This window comes from Chelonia mydas, chromosome 27 (genome assembly GCF_015237465.2).
Source record: "Chelonia mydas isolate rCheMyd1 chromosome 27, rCheMyd1.pri.v2, whole genome shotgun sequence".
NCBI classification, from domain to species: Eukaryota; Metazoa; Chordata; order Testudines; family Cheloniidae; genus Chelonia; species Chelonia mydas.
In genome coordinates this window covers 14,954,150-14,973,087 of record NC_057860.1, presented here as the reverse complement: position 1 = coordinate 14,973,087, position 18,938 = coordinate 14,954,150, and the positions used below count along the sequence as shown (strand labels likewise).

Here is an 18,938-nt window from a genome sequence, read left to right as displayed (position 1 = left end):
CGGAGAATATCTTATTGCCCTTATATAAATGCATGGTATGCCCACATCTTGAATACTGCGTACAGATGTGGTCCCCTCATCTCAAAAAAGATACACTGGCATTAGAAAAGGGCAAGTAAAATGATTAGGGGGTTGGAACGGGTCCCATATGAGGAGAGATTAAAGAGGCTACGACTCTCAGCTTGGAAAAGAGGAGATGGGGGGGCGGGATATGATAGAGGTCTATAAAATTGTGAGTGGTGTGGAGAAAGTGAATAAGGAAAAGTTATTTACTTGTTCCCATAATATAAGAACTAGGGGCCACTAAATGAAATTAGTGGGCAGCAGTTTTAGAATGAATAAAAGGAAGTTCTTCACTCAGCGCACAGTCAACCTGTGGAACTCCTTGCCAGAGGAGGTTGTGAAGGCTAGGCCTATAACAGGGTTTAAAAGAGAACTGGATAAATTCATGGAGGACAGGTCCATCAATGGCTGTTAGCCAGGGTGGGCAGGAATGGTGTCCCTAGCCTCTGTTTGCCAGAGCTGGAAATGGGAGACAGAGGATGGATCGCTTGATGATTCCCTGTTCTGTCCATTCCCTCTGGGGCCCCTGGCATTGGGCACTGCCAGAAGACCGGACACTGGGCTGGATGGACCCTTGGTCTGACTCAGTCTGGCTGTTCTGGGGGGGGGGGGGGGACGGGCAGCTCTGCCCGGGGGGGGGGGAGACAGCCCCGGGGGGGGGGGGGGGTGATGGGCAGCTCTGCGGGGGGGGGGGTTTGACGGGCAGCTCTGCCCGGGGGGGGGGACACACAGCTCTGGGGGGGGGGTTGACGGGCAGCTCTGCCTGGGGGGACACACACAGCTCTGGGGGGGGGGGGGTTGATGGGCAGCTCTGCCTGGGGGGGGGACACACAGCTCTGCGGGGGGGGGGGGTTGACGGGCAGCTCTGCCCGGGGGGGGACGACACACAGCTCTGCGGGGGGGGGTTGACGGGCAGCTCTGCCCGGGGGGGGACACACAGCTCTGCGGGGGGGGGGGGGGGGTTGACGGGCAGCTCTGCCTGGGGGGGACACACACAGCTCTGTGGGGGGGGGGGGTTGACGGGCAGCTCTGCCTGGGGGGGGGACACACAGCTCTGCGGGGGGGGGGGGGTTGACGGGCAGCTCTGCCCGGGGGGGGACGACACACAGCTCTGCGGGGGGGGGGGTTGACGGGCAGCTCTGCGGGGGGGGGGGGGGACAGCTCTGCCCGGGGGGTTCCTCTCGCGGGGGGGCCCGGCCCAGGCACCACCTGCACTAGCGCGGTGTGATTGGGGGCCGGGGGCCGCGGGGACGGTAACCATGGCAGCCGCCGAGCGGGCTGCGCGTTCCTTCCGCTTCCGGTCCCGCTCCCGCTCCGCCGCGGGCCCGCGCAGAGACCGAGGATGAGCAAGGCCCGAGAGAGCCCCGCGGCGACAGGTGAGCACGGGCCCCGCCCCCCCCCAGGCCCGACCCTCACCCCCCCCGCCCGCCTGCTGGGCTGGGCTCCCCCCCTTCCTCAGGCCCGGCCCTCCCCCCCCCGCTGGGCCGCCCCCCCCTCCTCTGCCCCGACCCTCCCCCCCCCGGGCCGGGCCGGGCCGGGCCGGGCCGGGCCCCCCTCCTCAGGCCCGACTCTCCCCCCCTCCGCCCCCTGGGCCGGGCCCCCCCCCCTTCCTCAGGCCCGGCCCTCCCCCCCAACCCGCTGGGCCGGCCCCCCCCCTTTCTCTGGCCCGACCCTCATCCCCCCCTCCCCCCGGGCCAGGCCCCTCTTCTCTCCCACTCAACCCCCACCCCTTCCTCCTGCCTGAGTCCTCTCCCCCTCCCCCCAAGGACCAAGTCACCCTTCCTGACCACCCCCACCGGCCCTGGCCCCCTTCCTCCCATCTGACCTCCCTTCCCAAGGGCCAGGCAGCACTCCCTTGCCCCTGCTGTGGCCAAGCCCTGGCGCTGAGCCCCTTGCCCCATCTCTTCCCCGTACTTGTTGGAAAAACCCGGGAGGTGGGCAGGCGCAAGCCCACCCACTTCTAAAGGCCCCTCCCCCAGCCTAGCGGGAGGGACCACTGGAACCAGGCACCAAATGAATACGAGGGACAACTAATGAAAAACAGGGATCGGAGTGATGGTCACCGGTTCAAAACAAGGGTACCGGATGGGGACACCAAGCAGAGGACCCCGGACAGCGCCCACTGCTCCTCAAAGTTATCTAGGGAGCTAGCAGACGCTGCCCAGTGGAACTCTGCCTGGATGCGTGAGACGAGGGAGGAACGGAAATAGGCCCCACAGTTGCAGAGCACCCCCTCGTCCAACATCTTCCTCCTGGTGTTATAGGTGGTGACTTTAGCTAGGGCCAGGAGGAGGTTGACGAGGAAGTCTCGCAATTTTGTGAGGCCTCGGATAGGGTGTGCGAAAATGAACAGGTGTGGGGAAAAGTGCAGCCAGAACCTCAACAGGAGCTGCAACCTGGCGCATTCAAGGTAAGCGTGCGCCAGGTTCTCCCTCACGCTGCAGAAAGGGCAGGCCTCGGGTACGGGGGTGAACCACGCCAGATACATGCCCGTGCTCACAGCTCCATGAAGGAGCCACCAACCGATGTCCCCGGTGGGCCTTGGGACCAAGGTGGAATAAAGGCTGGCCCACTGGGAGCCCCACCCTCCACAACCTCTCTTACCCATAGGAGGAGCTGCCGCAATCCTGCTTCGCTACCTCCGGGACCAGAATCGGCCGCACAGCGCCCAGGACGCCTTTGGGAACCTGCAGCGGGAGCATGGGCTGGGAAAGACGGTGAGAGGCAGGCAGAGCTAGGAGCCTGCCCAGATGCACCCACCACAGAGGCTCCCCAGTCTGGTTCCCCCCTCCCCCCTCACCTTGGCTGCTTGGAGCAAGGCGCCAAGGCAGGTCAGAGCCTTCCACCCAAGCAAGAAGCTGGTAGGGAGCATCTTAGTGACCCCGCCAGATGGGTGGGAGCTGCCACTGCCTCCCTTCCCCAGAGATTGTCCCACAGCAGCGTGAGAAACCCCCAGCCTCTGGCTAACCCACACCACAGGCAGGTGGTGGGTGGCAGCAAGAACCCCTTGGATAGGTGCACAGATGGCTGGTTGCATGGGCAGATACCGTATCTGCAGCTGTAACAACACACACAGCCCTTCAGGCCTGTCTAGTTCATCTCTTCCCTCCTCAGCTTACTCCCCAGGGTAGCTTTCTGGTGCTCCGTCCAGTTCTCATGTGGACTCCTGTTCCTTTTTGCATCAGGCTGTGGTGAAAGCACTGGAGCAGCTGGCTCAACAAGGGAAAATAAGAGAGAAGGCTTATGGGAAACAAAAAATATACTTTCCAGACCAGGTGAGATGAATCTGTTCAATTTCCCTAGGAAACAAAAACAGTCTTGAGTGAAAAACTAAACAGATCAGCTCCAAGTAAAGCCTTTTGGCGAGGCACGGCCTTCCCTGTAGTGTTTGTTAGTGTGCTGACAGCTGCATCAGGCACAGAGGAGACACTGTCGAGAAGCTTTTATTTACATGTCGGTTCAGCACAAAATGCACGAGGAGACTCCAGTATGTATGTTTATATGGGCACCTGCAGCTTTCCTCACGCTTCAAAGCAATATACGCTGTCTTGCATTTATTCCATTCAAATGCTTTGGTTCTTCCTTTTACTTTGGATTATTTTGTTTGAAGAAACCCAGCAATCTGCTGTTCACTAACGTAAAACCTGCTGTTTAGCTGTGTAACAGCCTAGACAATGTCTCCAGTTTAGACTATAATGTAATACATATGAACTTTTGTTAATATTAACAATGGCCAAAGCTATGCCATTCTAGCCCATTTATTAGCGCTCTTCCCATCCCCTCATAACCAATGGAGATGATACCTTTAGGAGCCCATTGTGTATGGCTGATCTCGAGAACTGCAGCAAGCTGTCATGGGAACAAGTGTCTCGAAGATCTCTGTCAAAAATGGGTGGTGGTGACTGTACAGGGAACATCTGTTTACTGTAATTCATAATGCATCATCTTTCTTCTCTCTCAGGATCAGTTTCCCACAGTGAGTGATTCTGAGTTTAAAGCCTTGGACAATGAAATCTCGGAGCTTTCTTCAAAAGTACAAACCCTTCAACAGAGCTGCCGCCATATGGAATCTGGTGTGTTTGAATTTCCGCTTCTACTGCCAGGTTTATTTCAAAGTAGATTAGCTCGGAAGCTGAACCAGCATGGAGTGTGTGTGAGGCAGCGCAGTGTGGCACCAAGCATGGAGCGTGTGTTGTGAGGCAGCGCATTGCGGTGCCAGCCTGGAGTGTGGCGTCATGCAGACATTAATGCTAGCTGTTGAGCTGTAGCTGTGGGCATCCCTGGGTAACTAGCAATTCCATTCCAGAACTGAAGGATCTGAATGGCTCAATGACAACCCCAGAGATGATTAAAGAGATTGAAGAGTTAAAAAAAGATTGTGCCAGTTACACAGAGAAACTGGAGCGAATTAAATCTGCAGCCAACCATGTGACTCCCGAAGAGAAAGAGAAGGTAAAGAGCTGGACGGGGCTGTGCCACGGAACGCAGCAGCTGAGAGCCCAGCTCAGCGCTACTTGTCTTAACAAAATACTCAATAAATGATCCTTAGATGTAGACAGGGAATAGCTTGTCCCTTTTGGATGGGTCCTCTATTTCTGTAAGCCAGGTGGTGTGTCTGAGTGTGAGGATGAAAGGCACCTTAGAATGCTGACAGACGTTTCGAATCTGACATCAAACGCTGAAGAATTGGAGTGGTTGTGGGAGAGGTTTGAAACTCCAGCACAAACTGTCCTCTTCTCAATTAACTTCCCAATGTTCCTGTTTATAGGCGAAGGCTGTGCTTTAGTGGCCTCCTCTCTGAAGTCTGATCACACTACCTGGGCATTACCTACTGGGCGCGCTGAAGTGCTGGTCAGCTTTAAGTATGGCTAACTCCAGCATGGCGGAGCCAATCCCAGAGTCTGATGTCGCTGGAAATGTCCTGCTCCCTAATGTTCTCAGCAGACCCTTCGCTGTGTGCCTCCTTAGATTGTGTGTGTATCTAGAGGGGGCAGCTATAAAGGCTGGTACCTGAGTGACTCTTGCCTGCAGCCCTTTGCTCTGGGTTGTCATTTTATTAATACAGATATTCAACATTTTAGCCTCTCAAATCATCCATTTTAAAAGGAGACCCACTTCCAAAGAGCTTATTTGTCAGACAGTTGCCTGCACTGTGTGATGGTTTTGAACACTAAATAAGCATCTTGCTCTGGCCTGGCCTCCCCTCCTAGCAGTAGTTCCTTGCTTCACACTAGGGAGCAGCTAGGTTTAATGTTACTCATTCAGTCTTGTTGGTTGCAGGTTTACAACGAGAAAAAGCTGTATTGTAAAGAATGGAGAAGGAGGAAGAGAATGGTAGCAACCTTTATTATGAATACTGGGTAGATGGGCACTATTGGGTGGTGGCAATGATACCCAAGAGGCGACTGGGTGTTTCATTCAGGGGAAAGATGCTAGCGAGGTAATGATTTATGGAGCAGCCCTGGGGGTCTGTGCTAGCTGCTCATCTTGATTCCACAACCTGCTGTCAAGCTAGCCAAGAACTAATTGGCCTATGAACCTCTGCAGCACTCAGCTCATACTAGTCTTGAAGTGGTGATGCCTGGGCCCTTCTGGTGTCACCCAGGAGGAGGAACCACAAGGCCACTTCTCCCCATTCTAATGCTGCTGTTCTCCAGCTTCCATCCCGTAGTTTCTAGTGCTGGGAGAGCAGCCATCCTGGCTGGGAGACCTCTTCCTGGGCTCTGATTTCAGCTTTCCAACGTATGGACATAGCAAGACAAGCTCCCAACCATCCTCTCTGGCTTTCCAGTGGCAGCTCCCTCTCCCACTCACCAGAGTCATCTTGTTTGGGGGGCTTCAGGTTTATAGTCTAATAGTGATGCCAAACTGCCACTTTAAATGGACCAGTGGTCCATTTAAGCAAAGCAGATTATCATCGCTTAGAGCCCTGAAATATATGGGGTGAAAGGAACCCTACAGCTGTCTGCCAGGGACCATTGCACTTTCATTCGTGTGTAATGGCTAACCGGGAGGAGACCTAATTTCAGCAGCCTGCGTAGTGGCCTCTGTTGGGGGGTGTGCAAGGCAGGCGTGCGCCCTAGGAAGCCTCACTACTTGGGGCCATGGGGGCTAACGCTTTGGCCTTTGCTAAGCTGTGTACGTAAGGCTTCTCCCGCTGGTGAGCTTGCCCAGGTTTCACTTAACGTGTCTGTTTTCTGAAGAAATGGAGCTAAATATTCTTTCAAATTATTTTGTTTTACCAGGCGACTGAGCTACTTGATGCAATTCTGGAGGGCTACCCCAAAAGCAAGAAACAGTTCTTTGTAAGTACGACCAGATCCACCCACCTTTGATTAACATAAATCTGCAGGTATTCTGCTGCAAGTGGTGTAACCCTCAGTAAGTCCCACAGTGCTGGCAAGGGCCCTGTTTCTGAATTCTCTCTGTGCTGTACAGCCAGTGTAACTCTCCGTTGTGCTCTTGGTAAAGAGGCTGCGTTGTTCTTGTGCAGGAGGAAGTTGGGATAGAGACGGATGAGGATTACAATGTCACTTTGCCGGTGGCTGTCTGAGTTGCTGATAGGAGCCACTGCTCCAGGGGAGAAAATTGGCCAGTGTGGAACCCAACAGAAGCCGCTTCTGAAACTTGCACTGTTTGTAGGGCTTGGTTTTGTCCTGCGTCTTTTATATATGTTTATGTTTTAAAATGCTTTGCAGTCAGGAGGGTGGCTAGAGGGGTTGAGGCAACTCCAGGTCCCATCATATCCTCATTTGCTGTGGAGTTGTTTTATTATCCTTTGTTGCAATGGGCAGTTGGGATGGTGCCTCTCCACGGGGCTATGGGTGTGTTGGATTGCCAACAAGTAGGTGAGTTTGTTCTAGCAAAGGGAGGAAAGGAGCATTTAGGAGAGGAGAAAGAAACTAGTTGTTTAACTGTGTAGGGATGTACAGGCATCTCAATGTATTTAATAGAGAGGGTGGGAAACGCTTCCCGCAGCATCTACCATGTCGTAATGCTGTATATAGGAGTGTGATTCATTAAACACCCCTGTGTCTCATCTTAGTCCTGCTTCTTCCATAATTATTTCTCACCCTGCATGTCCTGGTGGTAGCAAGACTGGCCTCCCGACTGCTCTCTGGCCTCCTGGCCGCTTTGCTCACACAAAAGGGAGGCTGGCTGTATTCCAGTCTGGTTTAACTGTGGCTTTGAGAACCATCCGAGTCAGGCACCCGGATAACGGGGGATGACCGGGTGGGGAGGGCTGTTCCAATACGGCTGCCGTAACACTGGCTAAGGGGTCAAGTTGGGCATCCTGAAATCACTAGTCACTTCTGAAAAATTGGCCCTTGCCTTATCACCTCTCATAGCAAACACAGTGATTGTGTGTCAGAAATAAACAAACAGAGGGACAACCCTTAAAATGCTTAGCAAAAATTTATTATAATTACTTTTCATGATAGAAAAATATTTCATTTCCACCTGAGTGAGGTCTGTAAAAAGCAATGTCCTTTGAGAAATACACATGCCACTTATTAGTAAACAGCACAGGCTGCTGCTTCTGCAAACAGGGTGCTTTCCTTACAGCAAAGCAACATCTTACAAGAGTTACCCATCTGTGCTTGAGTACGGCCATAGAGGTAGCTGCCCCTATTGTGTGCAATTCACTTCAGCAGTTAGGCATGTTGCTGCAAACAAACTCTTGAACTTCCTAGGGGCTGTATGCTGCATTTGGACCGCCAGGGACACTCAATGCAGGCTTTGTAGAAGTGCTTTGTTTTATAAAATCCAAGACCAACAGGAATATTTCCTTGATTAAATGGAAACAGCAGTTTAAACATTATGCCCCTGCTTCAGTGTTTGAAAGGCAGGCAGCCAGCACCGAGAAACTACCATACCCAAACTGAAGAAAACGCACAACAGTCACTAACACGGGATTTTTAGAAGTGTGGTAGGAACATAATTGAAAATCGACAAATACTGTTGTAAGAGAGGTTTCAGAGTAGCAGCCGTGTTAGTCTGTATTCGCAAAAAGAAAAGGAGTACTTGTGGCACCTTAGAGACTAACAAATTTATTTGAGCATAAGCTTTCGTGAGCTACAGCCGATGAAGTGAGCTGTAGCTCACAAAAGCTTATGCTCAAATAAATTTGTTAGTCTCTAAGGTGCCACAAGTACTCCTTTTCTTGTTGTAAGAGAGTTACTCTGTTGGGGTAATTCCAATAGTGTCACCTTGTTTGAGTAGTAAAACACCATGGCTGCTTTAGCAGACAGCTGCCATCTGCTTTAAGAGACCTGAAGGGCTATAGTGAACAAAACAGGGTGTAACTGATTTAAATTGTCTCAGACAATCAGCTGTCTGCAAAACGTAAACTGATAACATGTTAGTGTGATTTTTTTTTTCAATGCATTACAAAAATCAAGGCTTTATTATATGTAAAACTATAGTTCTAAACAAGAGTAGACGTCTACTTAGAATCCACAGCAGCTCTGTGCTAGACTATTCTACTTTCCCACACAGTGTGACTTCATCAGAAAGTGCCATGTCATATAAAGCCTGACAGAGATCAGCCTCTGTACCGATAAAACTGGAGAAGGCTGTAGCGAAAGCTGCACGCATGTTTAATTGTTTAGGAAATGTGGCTAGAGTCGAAAAGGCCAAGTCAGCAGCTGGCTCAAGCAGAGGCTCGAGGCCATGGTCAGCTGCACAAGAAGGAGAGTCCCTTCAGCACTGCGATTAAGTGACTCTCCTTGTGGCAGTGAGGGGCCAACCCACCCAGCTTCCTTTGTATGGCCTTTTGGAAAGTCATTCTACACCAGTAAAGCAAGCAGCCTTCCATCCCTAGGCCGAACTAGACCATCGGGATTGAGGCCCATAGGAATTGCTAGTCCAGAACCCATCTCGACAGTAACTAGAACCAGCTGCTTCAGAGGAAGGTGCAAGAAAGCCTGCAGAGATGGGAGAACCTCTCCCAAGGTAAGCTTCTTCCTAACCCCCTTTAGTAGAGATCGGTTTGCCTGGTGCAGGAGGGTTCATAACCCAGCTCAAGTCTTTAATCCTAATGTGGCAACTGGCTCTGGGGTGGGGGGAAGAGGTCTCCCTTACTATCGCCACTCTCTGCTTCCTTTCACAGCCCTGCATTGCCCTGTGGAAAGGTGCCTGGGTAGCTGCGATTTCAGCAAGTGCTCACCTGGAAACCGAACAGCCTGTGTACCATCTGTTCTACAGCTTATGCCCAGGCTCTGGTTTTCAGGGTATGCATCCCAGCAGGCAGTAATGTGCACTGCTAAGATGACCAGGCAGTAGTTAAGACTCCAGGCCATTCCCCATCACAGGGAGCAGGACCATCTGCCTGCTACAAAGCAGATTCCTCCCACCGGCTGAGCTACTGCCCCTCTTGCAAAGAGTCAGGGGCTCAGGCAAGGCCCGTTCACTGCCATGCCAGTTTGGGTGAGACAGCCTCTCCTGCCTTCCTTTGGGGCAATGAAAAGTGTATTTAATCCACATCTAAACTCCCTTCTCTGCTGACTGAGTCCCTACACACCCTCTGGTGCTACAGACTGCGACAGGGTCTGTGGAGAGGTACATAAGCCCAGTTTTGGTTTTGGTCAATACAATAAATAATCCAGAGAGAAGCTTTAACAACCACAAGGGAAACAGACCAGCCATTCCTGGAGTCTGTTTCCCAACTCCGTCCCTGCTGGCGGTACCCCGTAGCAGTATGGATGAAGAACGCAGGCCCATGCTGCTGGGGCACTAGCAGGGAGAGCAGTCAGTAGAGCTGATTCTTCAGCTGATGCAGAACCCCAAGCACGATGTCCCGCAGAGTCTGAGGAGAACAAGGAGGAGGCAGGATCAGTCGCTCTGCGGGACGAATAAACGTTCACCTTGGCAATGCCTCTGTGGGTTCCAGAACAGACCAGGGAACTCCTTACAGAGGGGAATACATGTGTAGAAAGGCAGCTGGGTACCTGCTGCACCAGCCATGCACAGCGGTGTTTATGGGAACAAGCCTGGGGGTCATGGGGTACATGGTTTCAGTGTCTCAGGATTACTTAGAGTACAGGACCTGCCAGCTGGGGTCAGGCCAAGGGCCCGTCCTGGCCATTTCCTGTCTGACAGTAGCAGAACCAGCTGCTTTAGAGAAAGGAAGTCTAGTGCAAGAAGGTGTGGTATGACAACTTGCCCCTCAGGGAAGGTTCTCCCTGGCCCCCATGAGCTAGAGCCTCATTTATGCTCTGAAACAGGAGGGTTTCTATCCCTGTCAAAGCTCGTGTTTGCTGGGGCTCTTGTTCTCCAGCTAAGTGCCTACGGGTATCTCTACGCTGAGAGAAGAACCCCACAGCAGCAAGTTTCAGAGCCTGGGTCAGGTAACTCGGGCTCGAAGAGCGTGCACTATGGGGCTCAAAATAGTAGAGTAGATATTCCTGCTCAGACTGGGGCCTGGGCTCTGAAACACCCCTCTCTGCCGGTCTGCAGAGCCAGGGCTCTGAGTCTCACTGCAGCAGGGGTTTTTGCAGTGTAGCTGTACCCTTGGGTTTGCCTGATCGCCTGTGGCAGGCAGCACTACCATGCCAGCTGCACAGTGGGGTAAAGTTTCTCTCTCTATTCATTTTGAATTTGCCACTTTCAGTTTCACACATGGTCCCTTTGCTCGTTAGGAGACCGGGAGAACAGGAGTTCTCCAGGTCCCTCCTCAGCCTCAAGCACGATTTTGCATCTCTTTATCATGTCCCCTGTTCTGCCTCTGGTAGACAGTCCCAGGCTTTCCATGTCCCTAGTCGTTCTCGTCACTTGTCTCTGAATCGTCTACTTGTGCTTTGTCCTTTCAGAGATGGGGTGACTGGAACTGCATTCGCTATCTCCATCCTGGCCTTTAAACCTCCTAACGTGCTTGGACTGCTGCCCGGTGTTGAACTGGCCCTGGCGCTAGTTAATTAGAGCCCAGTAAGGTGTAGGAATAGTTCAAGCCGTTCCCTCCAATGTGCATTGCTTTGCATTTGTATCTACTGTAGCTATCTGGCCCTATGCAAGAGCTTGCCCCATGTTACTTTGTGTGCGGCTCCTAGTCCTTACCTGTGGCTTACAGTGCTCTTCAATCCAGCTGAAGACACAGGCTGAAAGTTCCTGAAAACTTGCTACTGAGATGGAGGCATTAAAGGACTGGAACAGTGAATCCATGATGCCTTGGAAAACATTAAACTTGACTTGGTCAGAGACCTGGTCTTTCCCCTCATTTGGATTATCCTGATGAGCTTTCACAATCTGCTCATAGTTTCTGAAACAAACCAAAGAAACCCGGATAAAATGGCAGGCTTGGGAAGCCAGCTCTGGCCTCAGACACCTTCCAAAGCTCTGTTTGAGGTGCGAGAGAGACCAAAGATGTGCTGTAGCGTTTCCTGAAGGCCCTTAACTTTGCTTGTTAGGACTATAAGCAACACTCACACTGGCTGTATGGTTAAGGTAGCAGGCTCTGGGCTTAAATTCCTTAAGGGGAATAAATGCAGGGAAATCACGGTCTCCCTTCCATGTTGGAGAGGAGACCCAGGGACAGGCTGGGGCTCCTTGCTCTGAGTTGGCACCCCCCTATGGACAGTCCCCTTGCTCAGCCCATGCCCCTCGCACTATATTGGGATCTGTGTCAAATCCAGCTTGACCAGCGAGTCAGATACTATCCAGCCCTGGGATGGAATTGAGAGGGGGAGAAAAAGGTGAGTATGGTGGGTGTCTGCTGCAGTATGTAACAAACAGGATGGCCATCTACCTGGCCCCTTGGGGTGGGGGATGTGCAACAAGTTGCTCCTTACACTTTCATGATCTTCAAAGCTGTGACATCTTTTCTGAGTGTAGAAACTTCCTCCTCCTGCTTCTTCTTCTCCTTATGGAGGAACTGAATGTAGTCAATGGCTGAAAAGCAAAGGGAGGATGAGGATTTAGGATGCTTGAGACAGATCAGAGGTCACAGTGATGACGCTCAGCAGGGGACAGGAGGAGCAGACACTGGGGCACCTGCAGGATTGATACATGGCCCTAGATTTCATCCCCACAGACCTCATGCATCCAAAGTGACCACGAGCCAGGCTCCTCCTGTGACTCCTCTCCTCAGAGGGTTCCAGTGCTTCCCATCCCAGCTCCAGGGAGGGGGAGCAAGGTGCTCTAGATCATACACTAGCAGTGGCCAAGCTGAGAGGAGTCCCAGCGTCCTAAGCCCTAGACACAGTCTTCCACCCTCAACCTAAGTGATTTCGATGCCCGTGAGCTGCAAGAAGGGGGTGACTGGGCTAGGCAGCTCGTGCTTCACCTTGTAACAGTGTGCCTCCCTTGCACTGGTAGGCTGATTGCATAAGTGTTACTCAGTCTCAGCAAGAGTCCAGGACAGTGTTAACCTGCAGAGCCAGCCAGGAGTAGGTGGGGAGGGAGCAGACAACTCAGTGAGGCCTGGAACAAGGCACCTGCCATTTTAGTTTTGATTGTCTGCAGGGAGGGTTTTACAGCTCAGATGACTTTCCCCATGAAACCCCCATGAACAGAGGTGGGTCCAGTTCTGGCTGGCCAGTACCGCACTCAGTGACCAGAGGAGTAGCCGTCCAGCACAGAAGCTATTTGTCACAGCTGTTGGGAATGCCAGCACAGGCCCAGAAATCGCTCCCCACCACCCCCAGACTCACTTTTCTGCAGGACGATGGCTTTGCTCAGTTTCTGGGAGCCAATGGAGAAGTCCTGCTGTTGGCACGTGGGAACGATGGCCTGCAAGTCATCGTAGCCTTTCTGCAGGGGGGGCAGAGCGGAAGTGACAGCGTGTTTTAGATTCAACAGCATGGGATGATGGCAGCTGGCTGGGTAGATGGTTTAACAAGGTGGAAAGCTACAGCTCCCCCGAGTTGATACAAACCCCCTACAGCATCATGAACGTTTGGTGGAACACTGAATTTAACAGCTAAATAAGGTGCTGGTGCTGTAGAATAATGGGCCCTCCTGGGTCTGATGTGAAAGGAAGGTGCTGTCTGAATTCTCATGCAAAGGAACAGCCTGCTAGCTGCTCTGAGGTTACCTTGATGGCATCTCGTCTCTTCTGCTCGGCCTGGGTGTGGGCACGTCTGCGCCGGTCCTTGTATGACTCTTTGTAGGTTTCCTGGTGATAATCGCTATCTTCATCATCTGCAGCGGAAGAATGGTCACCATCAGCTCTGGGGGCACGTGGCAACTCCCAGAGCCCAGGAAGCAGAGACAAAAACTGATACCTACAGTTACTGAGGTAACATGGAGACCACGCAGTGTCTGGACTGGGGATCATTTAGACACCTGTGCCTGAGAACAGCTCCCAGCGACACCACTTAGCTACCGATTGGATGGACTAGCTCCAAACAGTACTTTCAAAAGGATGTGGCCGAAACACAGTAAAGATCCACCTGTCCAAGGGCATCTCTGCTGACAACACCCCACAGCGTGAGTGAGCAGCTGGGGAAATTCATTATAGGGAAGGCCAATAACAAAGATACTAGGTGCCAACTAGGCCACCTGCTTCTCCTGCAGACCCCTGGGGTTGGGTGCTGGCTTGTCTAGGCAGGATTCTCACTAGAAAGGCTCTGCAGCATTCCGGATTTCAAGAAGGACTGGGTGTCTAAGCTGAGATCCCTTCCACAGAGGGGCCAACTTTTCAGCACTTCCTAGAAATCAGGCCCCTTTAACGTGTCTCAGAGTGGGCATCCATCACCACTCAGCACTTGAAAACGTCGGCCAAAAAGTTTCTTCAGACCTTCGCTCCAGCTCTCCTCTGTTCGCCATTACCAGGAGAGTCCCATCAAACTACCCTGCAGGACGCCAGGACACCATCCTCCCTACCCAAGGGCAAGACTTCTGCTCTAGCTGGCAGAGGAAGCTCTTGCAATCACAGTCTCACAGAGAACATCTACCTAAGGAGAACGAGACTGAATAGCAGTGAGAGAGCAGGAAAAGCCCCTATTAACTGAAGTGCTGGAGAAGCTGGTGGAACATAGAGAAGGGACCATACCTGTATTGGGGACTGAGGAGGCACTGGTGGAGCCAATGCTGTTAGCTCGGGATACTATGCTTCCTTTCCTAGTGCTTTCCACAAAGAGCGCTGAAAGAGAAAATACCACAGCGTATTTCCCTAAGTCATGCAGGAGGCGGTGAGTAAGTGTCACTAACCCCCAGAGACACTGCAAACTGGGACAGAGAAGGGATCAACTCTGGGAGGCAAGTCACAGGGCAACCAGCTCCAGGGATTAGAAGCTGTTGCAGTCCCGGTCAGTGTGCAGATAGGTGCGATGAAAAGCCATTGGGACCAGATGTGAAAGCCAAGTAAAGCACAGCAATGTAACTAATATCCTTTGCACCAGTTTCCCTATCTGTAAGATGGGGAAAATAAATTCTGGGAGACTTGCGAAGTGCTCCAAGAGCCTCTCATTAAAGGAGCAAAGAATACATTGATGATTGCATTTGTGCTGCTTTTCCGATGAGAAGATATTCATCTTGTTTTAAAAGGGCAAAGGGTCCGATAAGAGACTGTGGATTTGGACCAAATTTGATCAGATTGTCCCTCTTCTAACAGCATAAGCTAGAGCAAAGGACAAAAGTGACCACAGTTCCCTAGCCCATTTAGTCAGCTGTGACCTGACAGAGTTTGGGAGGAGGAGGACACAAAGCTACTCACAGGGATCCAGTCCACTGTCACTGTATGCAGAATCCACCTGGTGCATTGTAGGATGAGCAAATTACAGCATGAGAAAACAGGCAGAGAAGAGAGAAAAAGAAACAAACCAGTGAGTGAGGCAGTTTCCTCTTTAGTGAATTCGCTTTTTTGCGCAATAAACTATTTTGCCAACACGTGACAGCAAGTGGGAACAATGTGGGTGGTCCCATGAGCCCCCACACAACACATATGCTTTCCAATTCCCTTGCAGGCTGAAACACTGGTTTGTTCTTCAGTTTAACAAGGCTGTGACTGCAGGATTGATCTGGTTTCAATTTTATTACACTTTATTCTAGGACTACAGGGTCAGATTTTCAAAAGCATATACACATTGAGGACAATAGGAGAAGCTGGGTGTCGAGCAATTGTGAAAATCCAACTCTGGTTCCTGCACAGACTTTGGGCACTTATGGGCACATAGTCAACACTTCCTCCCCCTTTTACGTTGTTATATTTATCTGAATGTTAAGACTGAATACAAGAAAAGACAAATGACCATGTAGCTCTGCTCCAGGTGTTCAGGAGAACAAAACATTCATAGAAAATTAAAGCTCAGCCTCTGGGAATGACTTTCAAGATACACTGCTCCCTGGATATGCCAAGCAGGAAACCTAAGTGCATTCAACAGGCAAGTCCTCTGCTTGGTTAGTGTCCCTCCATCGGCAGCAGTTATGTAAGGCCTCCCCCAAGGAACCAAGGATCAGATTTGTAAAGGTATTTAGCTGCCTAAAAAAGCAGATGGGCACTTAGTGGCGTAGAAAAGTGCCTTAGCACCTAAATCCTGGGTCACACAAACTTCCACTGATTTGAGGATATGGGCCTTAGTTCCTTTGCAAAATCCCACTAGGCATCTAAACACCTTTACAACTCTGGCCCTAAGTGTATTTAACTCCTTGGAGCCACTTGAGACATGTTTTCCCCAGGTAGTCAAGATTTTGCAGTGACAGAAATGTAGAATTGTGGAATAATCCACCCATATTGGATGGTTCCTCCCTAATCCCAGCTGTCCAGAGTTGGCTCGTGTCCAGTGCAGGAGGGTTTCTGTCCCTTCCCAATGTCGGGGGGGGATGGGCAGGGAATAAATCAGCAGTGGTATCTGATTCGCTTTATGCAGTAAAAGGCAAGACACCCCAGGAGAGCCACCAGCCAGCGGCTTTGCCTCCAGTCACATCCCCTCAGAAATCTGCCTCCTCTGGCACAGAGCTGGGAACCTGCGTGGTCACAGGGAGGTTGGACACATCTCTGACCTGACCCCTAGCCTGACGTGACCCCATCTCTGACCTGACCCCAGTCCTGACGTAACCCCTGACCCCTAGCCTGACGTGACCCCATCTCTGACCTGACCCCAGTCCTGACATAACCCCTGACCCCTAGCCTGACGTGACCCCATCTCTGACCTGACCCCAGTCCTGACGTAACCCCTGACCCCTAGCCTGACATGACCCCATCTCTGACCTGACCCCAGTCCTGACGTAACCCCTGACCCCTAGCCTGACGTGACCCCATCTCTGACCTGACCCCAGTCCTGACGTAACCCCTGACCCCATCCTGACGTGACCCCATCTCTGACCTGACCCCAGTCCTGACGTAACCCCTGAGCCCTAGCCTGACGTGACCCCATCTCTGACCTGACCCCAGTCCTGACGTAACCCCATACCCCATCCTGACATGACACCATCTCTGACCTGACCCCAGTCCTGACGTAACCCGTGACCCCTAGCCTGACCTGACCCCATCTCTGACCTGACCCCAGTCCTGACGTAACCCCTGACCCCTAGCCTGACGTGACCCCATCTCTGACCTGACCCCAGTCCTGACGTAACCCCTGACCCCATCCTGACGTGACCCCATCTCTGACCTGACCCCAGTCCTGACATAACCCCTGAGCCCTAGCCTGACCTGACCCCATCTCTGACCTGACCCCAGTCCTGACGTAACCCCTGACCCCTAGCCTGACATGACCCCATCTCTGACCTGACCCCATCTCTGACCTGACCCCAGTCCTGACGTAACCCCTGACCCCTAGCCTGACGTGACCCCATCTCTGACCTGACCCCAGTCCTGACGTAACCCCTGACCCCACCCTGACGTGACCCCATCTCTGACCTGACCCCAGTCCTGACGTAACCCCTGACCCCACCCTGACGTGACCCCATCTCTGACCAGACCCCAGTCCTGACGTAACCCCTGACCCCTATCCTGACGTGACCCCATCTCTGACCTGACCCCAGTCCTGACGTAACCCCTGACCCCTATCCTGACGTGACCCCATCTCTGACCTGACCCCAGTCCTGACGTAACCCGTGACCCCTAGCCTGACGTGACCCCATCTGACCTGACCCCACCTGACTTCTGCCCCCCACAAAGCCCCGCCTTGGGTTCCCCAGGCCCCTGCGGCTTCGGGCCTGTGGGGCGGAGCGGGGTGTCGCCCTCTCCCGGGGAGACGGGCCCCGCGGTGTGTCCCGCGCCGGCCGCCGTCCCGCTCCCGGGACTCACCTTCCCCCAGGGGTCCTCGGGCGAGGCGCCCGCCTGCTCCGCCATCTTCCCGGGGACTCCGGTCATGTGACCCCCCAGCATCAGCCAATCACAGCGCCCGACCGCTGCAGCGCGAGCGGCTTCCGGGAGACGCCCGCCGCGGGGGCGGATGGGGGATGCAGAGTCTTCGCAGGGGCTGCCGGGAACTGTAGTTCCACCGCGGGGACTGATGGGAGCCGAAGTGTGTCCCGGGCCCTGGCCCGTCGGAGCCACGAGGGGGCGCCGTGACACAGGATCCTGCCGCGGGCTCGACCCGGGTCCGGGCTGCGATCGGGGACACATGGGCGGGGCCAAGAACCCCTGGGGGGGGGGGCTGGGCCTGTGACCTCAGATGACCCCATCACCTGTTCGGTGTCCTCGCATGACCCCATTTCCTGCCCTGGGTCTGGGTCTGCGACCTCAGATGACCCCATCACCTGTTCAGTGTCCTCGCATGACCCCATTGCCTGCCCTGGGTCTGGGTCTGCGACCTCCGATGACCCCATTACCTGTTCAGTGTCCTCGCATGACCCCATTCCCTGCCCTGGGTCTGGGTCTGTGACCTCAGATGACCCCATTACCTGTTCAGTGTCCTCGCATGACCCCATTCCCTGCCCTGGGTCTGGGTCTGCGACCTCAGATGACCCCATCACCTGTTCAGTGTCCTCGCATGACCCCATTTCCTGCCCTGGGTCTGGGTGTGTGACCTCAGATGACCCCATTACCTGTTCAGTGTCCTCGCATGACCCCATTGCCTGCCCTGGGTCTGGGTCTGCGACCTCAGATGACCCCATCACCTGTTCAGTGTCCTCGCGTGACCCCATTCCCTGCCCTGGGTCTGGGTCTGCGACCTCAGATGACCCCATCACCTGTTCAGTGTCCTCCCGTGACCCCATTTCCTGCCCTGGGTCTGGGTCTGTGACCTCAGATGACCCCATTACCTGTTCAGTGTCCTCGCATGACCCCATTCCCTGCCCTGGGTCTGGGTCTGTGACCTCAGATGACCCCATCACCTGTTCAGTGTCCTCGCATGACCCCATTCCCTGCCCTGGTCTGGGTCTGTGACCTCAGATGACCCCATTACCTGTTCAGTGTCCTCGCATGACCCCACTGCCTGCCCTGGGTCTGGGTGTGTGACCTCAGATGACCCCATTACCTGTTCAGTGTCCTCGCATGACCCCATTTCCTGCCCTGGGTCTGGGTCTGCGACCTCAGATGACCCCATTACCTGTTCAGTGTCCTCGCATGACCCCATTCCCTGCCCTGGGTCTGGGTCTGTGACCTCAGATGACCCCATTACCTGTTCAGTGTCCTCGCATGACCCCATTCCCTGCCCTGGGTCTGGGTCTGCGACCTCAGATGACCCCATTACCTGTTCAGTGTCCTCGCATGACCCCATTTCCTGCCCTGGGTCTGGGTCTGTGACCTCCGATGACCCCATTACCTGTTCAGTGTCCTCGCATGACCCCATTTCCTGCCCTGGGTCTGGGTCTGTGACCTCAGATGACCCCATCACCTGTTCAGTGTCCTCGCATGACCCCATTTCCTGCCCTGGTCTGGGTCTGTGACCTCAGATGACCCCATTACCTGTTCAGTGTCCTCGCATGACCCCATTGCCTGCCCTGGGTCTGGGTCTGCGACCTCAGATGACCCCATTACCTGTTCAGTG

At 53.4% G+C, this 18,938-nt stretch overlaps 2 protein-coding genes across 3 annotated transcripts; one reads left to right on the top strand and one right to left on the bottom strand.

The window, feature by feature from the left end:
- The first annotated feature begins 1,292 nt into the window (after positions 1-1,292).
- On the top strand, positions 1,293-7,107 carry LOC102934318 (PSMC3 interacting protein). The gene is made up of 8 exons (XM_037886866.2): positions 1,293-1,439; positions 2,674-2,780; positions 3,249-3,338; positions 4,025-4,136; positions 4,370-4,515; positions 5,344-5,397; positions 6,309-6,368; positions 6,557-7,107. The coding sequence occupies exons 1-8, from the start codon at positions 1,406-1,408 to the stop codon at positions 6,614-6,616; spliced, it is 663 nt and encodes a 220-aa protein (XP_037742794.1). The 5' UTR covers positions 1,293-1,405; the 3' UTR covers positions 6,617-7,107.
- Positions 7,108-7,460: 353 nt separating this feature from the next.
- On the bottom strand, positions 7,461-17,366 carry MLX (MAX dimerization protein MLX). Of its 2 annotated transcripts, none has more exons than XM_037886865.2 (8): positions 17,252-17,366; positions 14,717-14,753; positions 14,054-14,143; positions 13,094-13,200; positions 12,711-12,810; positions 11,850-11,949; positions 11,119-11,320; positions 7,461-9,906 (listed from the first exon to the last, which is right to left on the bottom strand). In XM_037886865.2, the coding sequence occupies exons 1-8, from the start codon at positions 17,330-17,332 to the stop codon at positions 9,898-9,900; spliced, it is 726 nt and encodes a 241-aa protein (XP_037742793.1). In that variant the 5' UTR covers positions 17,333-17,366; the 3' UTR covers positions 7,461-9,897. The 2 variants fall into 2 exon arrangements, with proteins under 2 accessions (XP_037742793.1, XP_007054834.2); XM_007054772.4 differs by having other exon boundaries at positions 7,461-9,871.
- Positions 17,367-18,938: the final 1,572 nt, after the last annotated feature.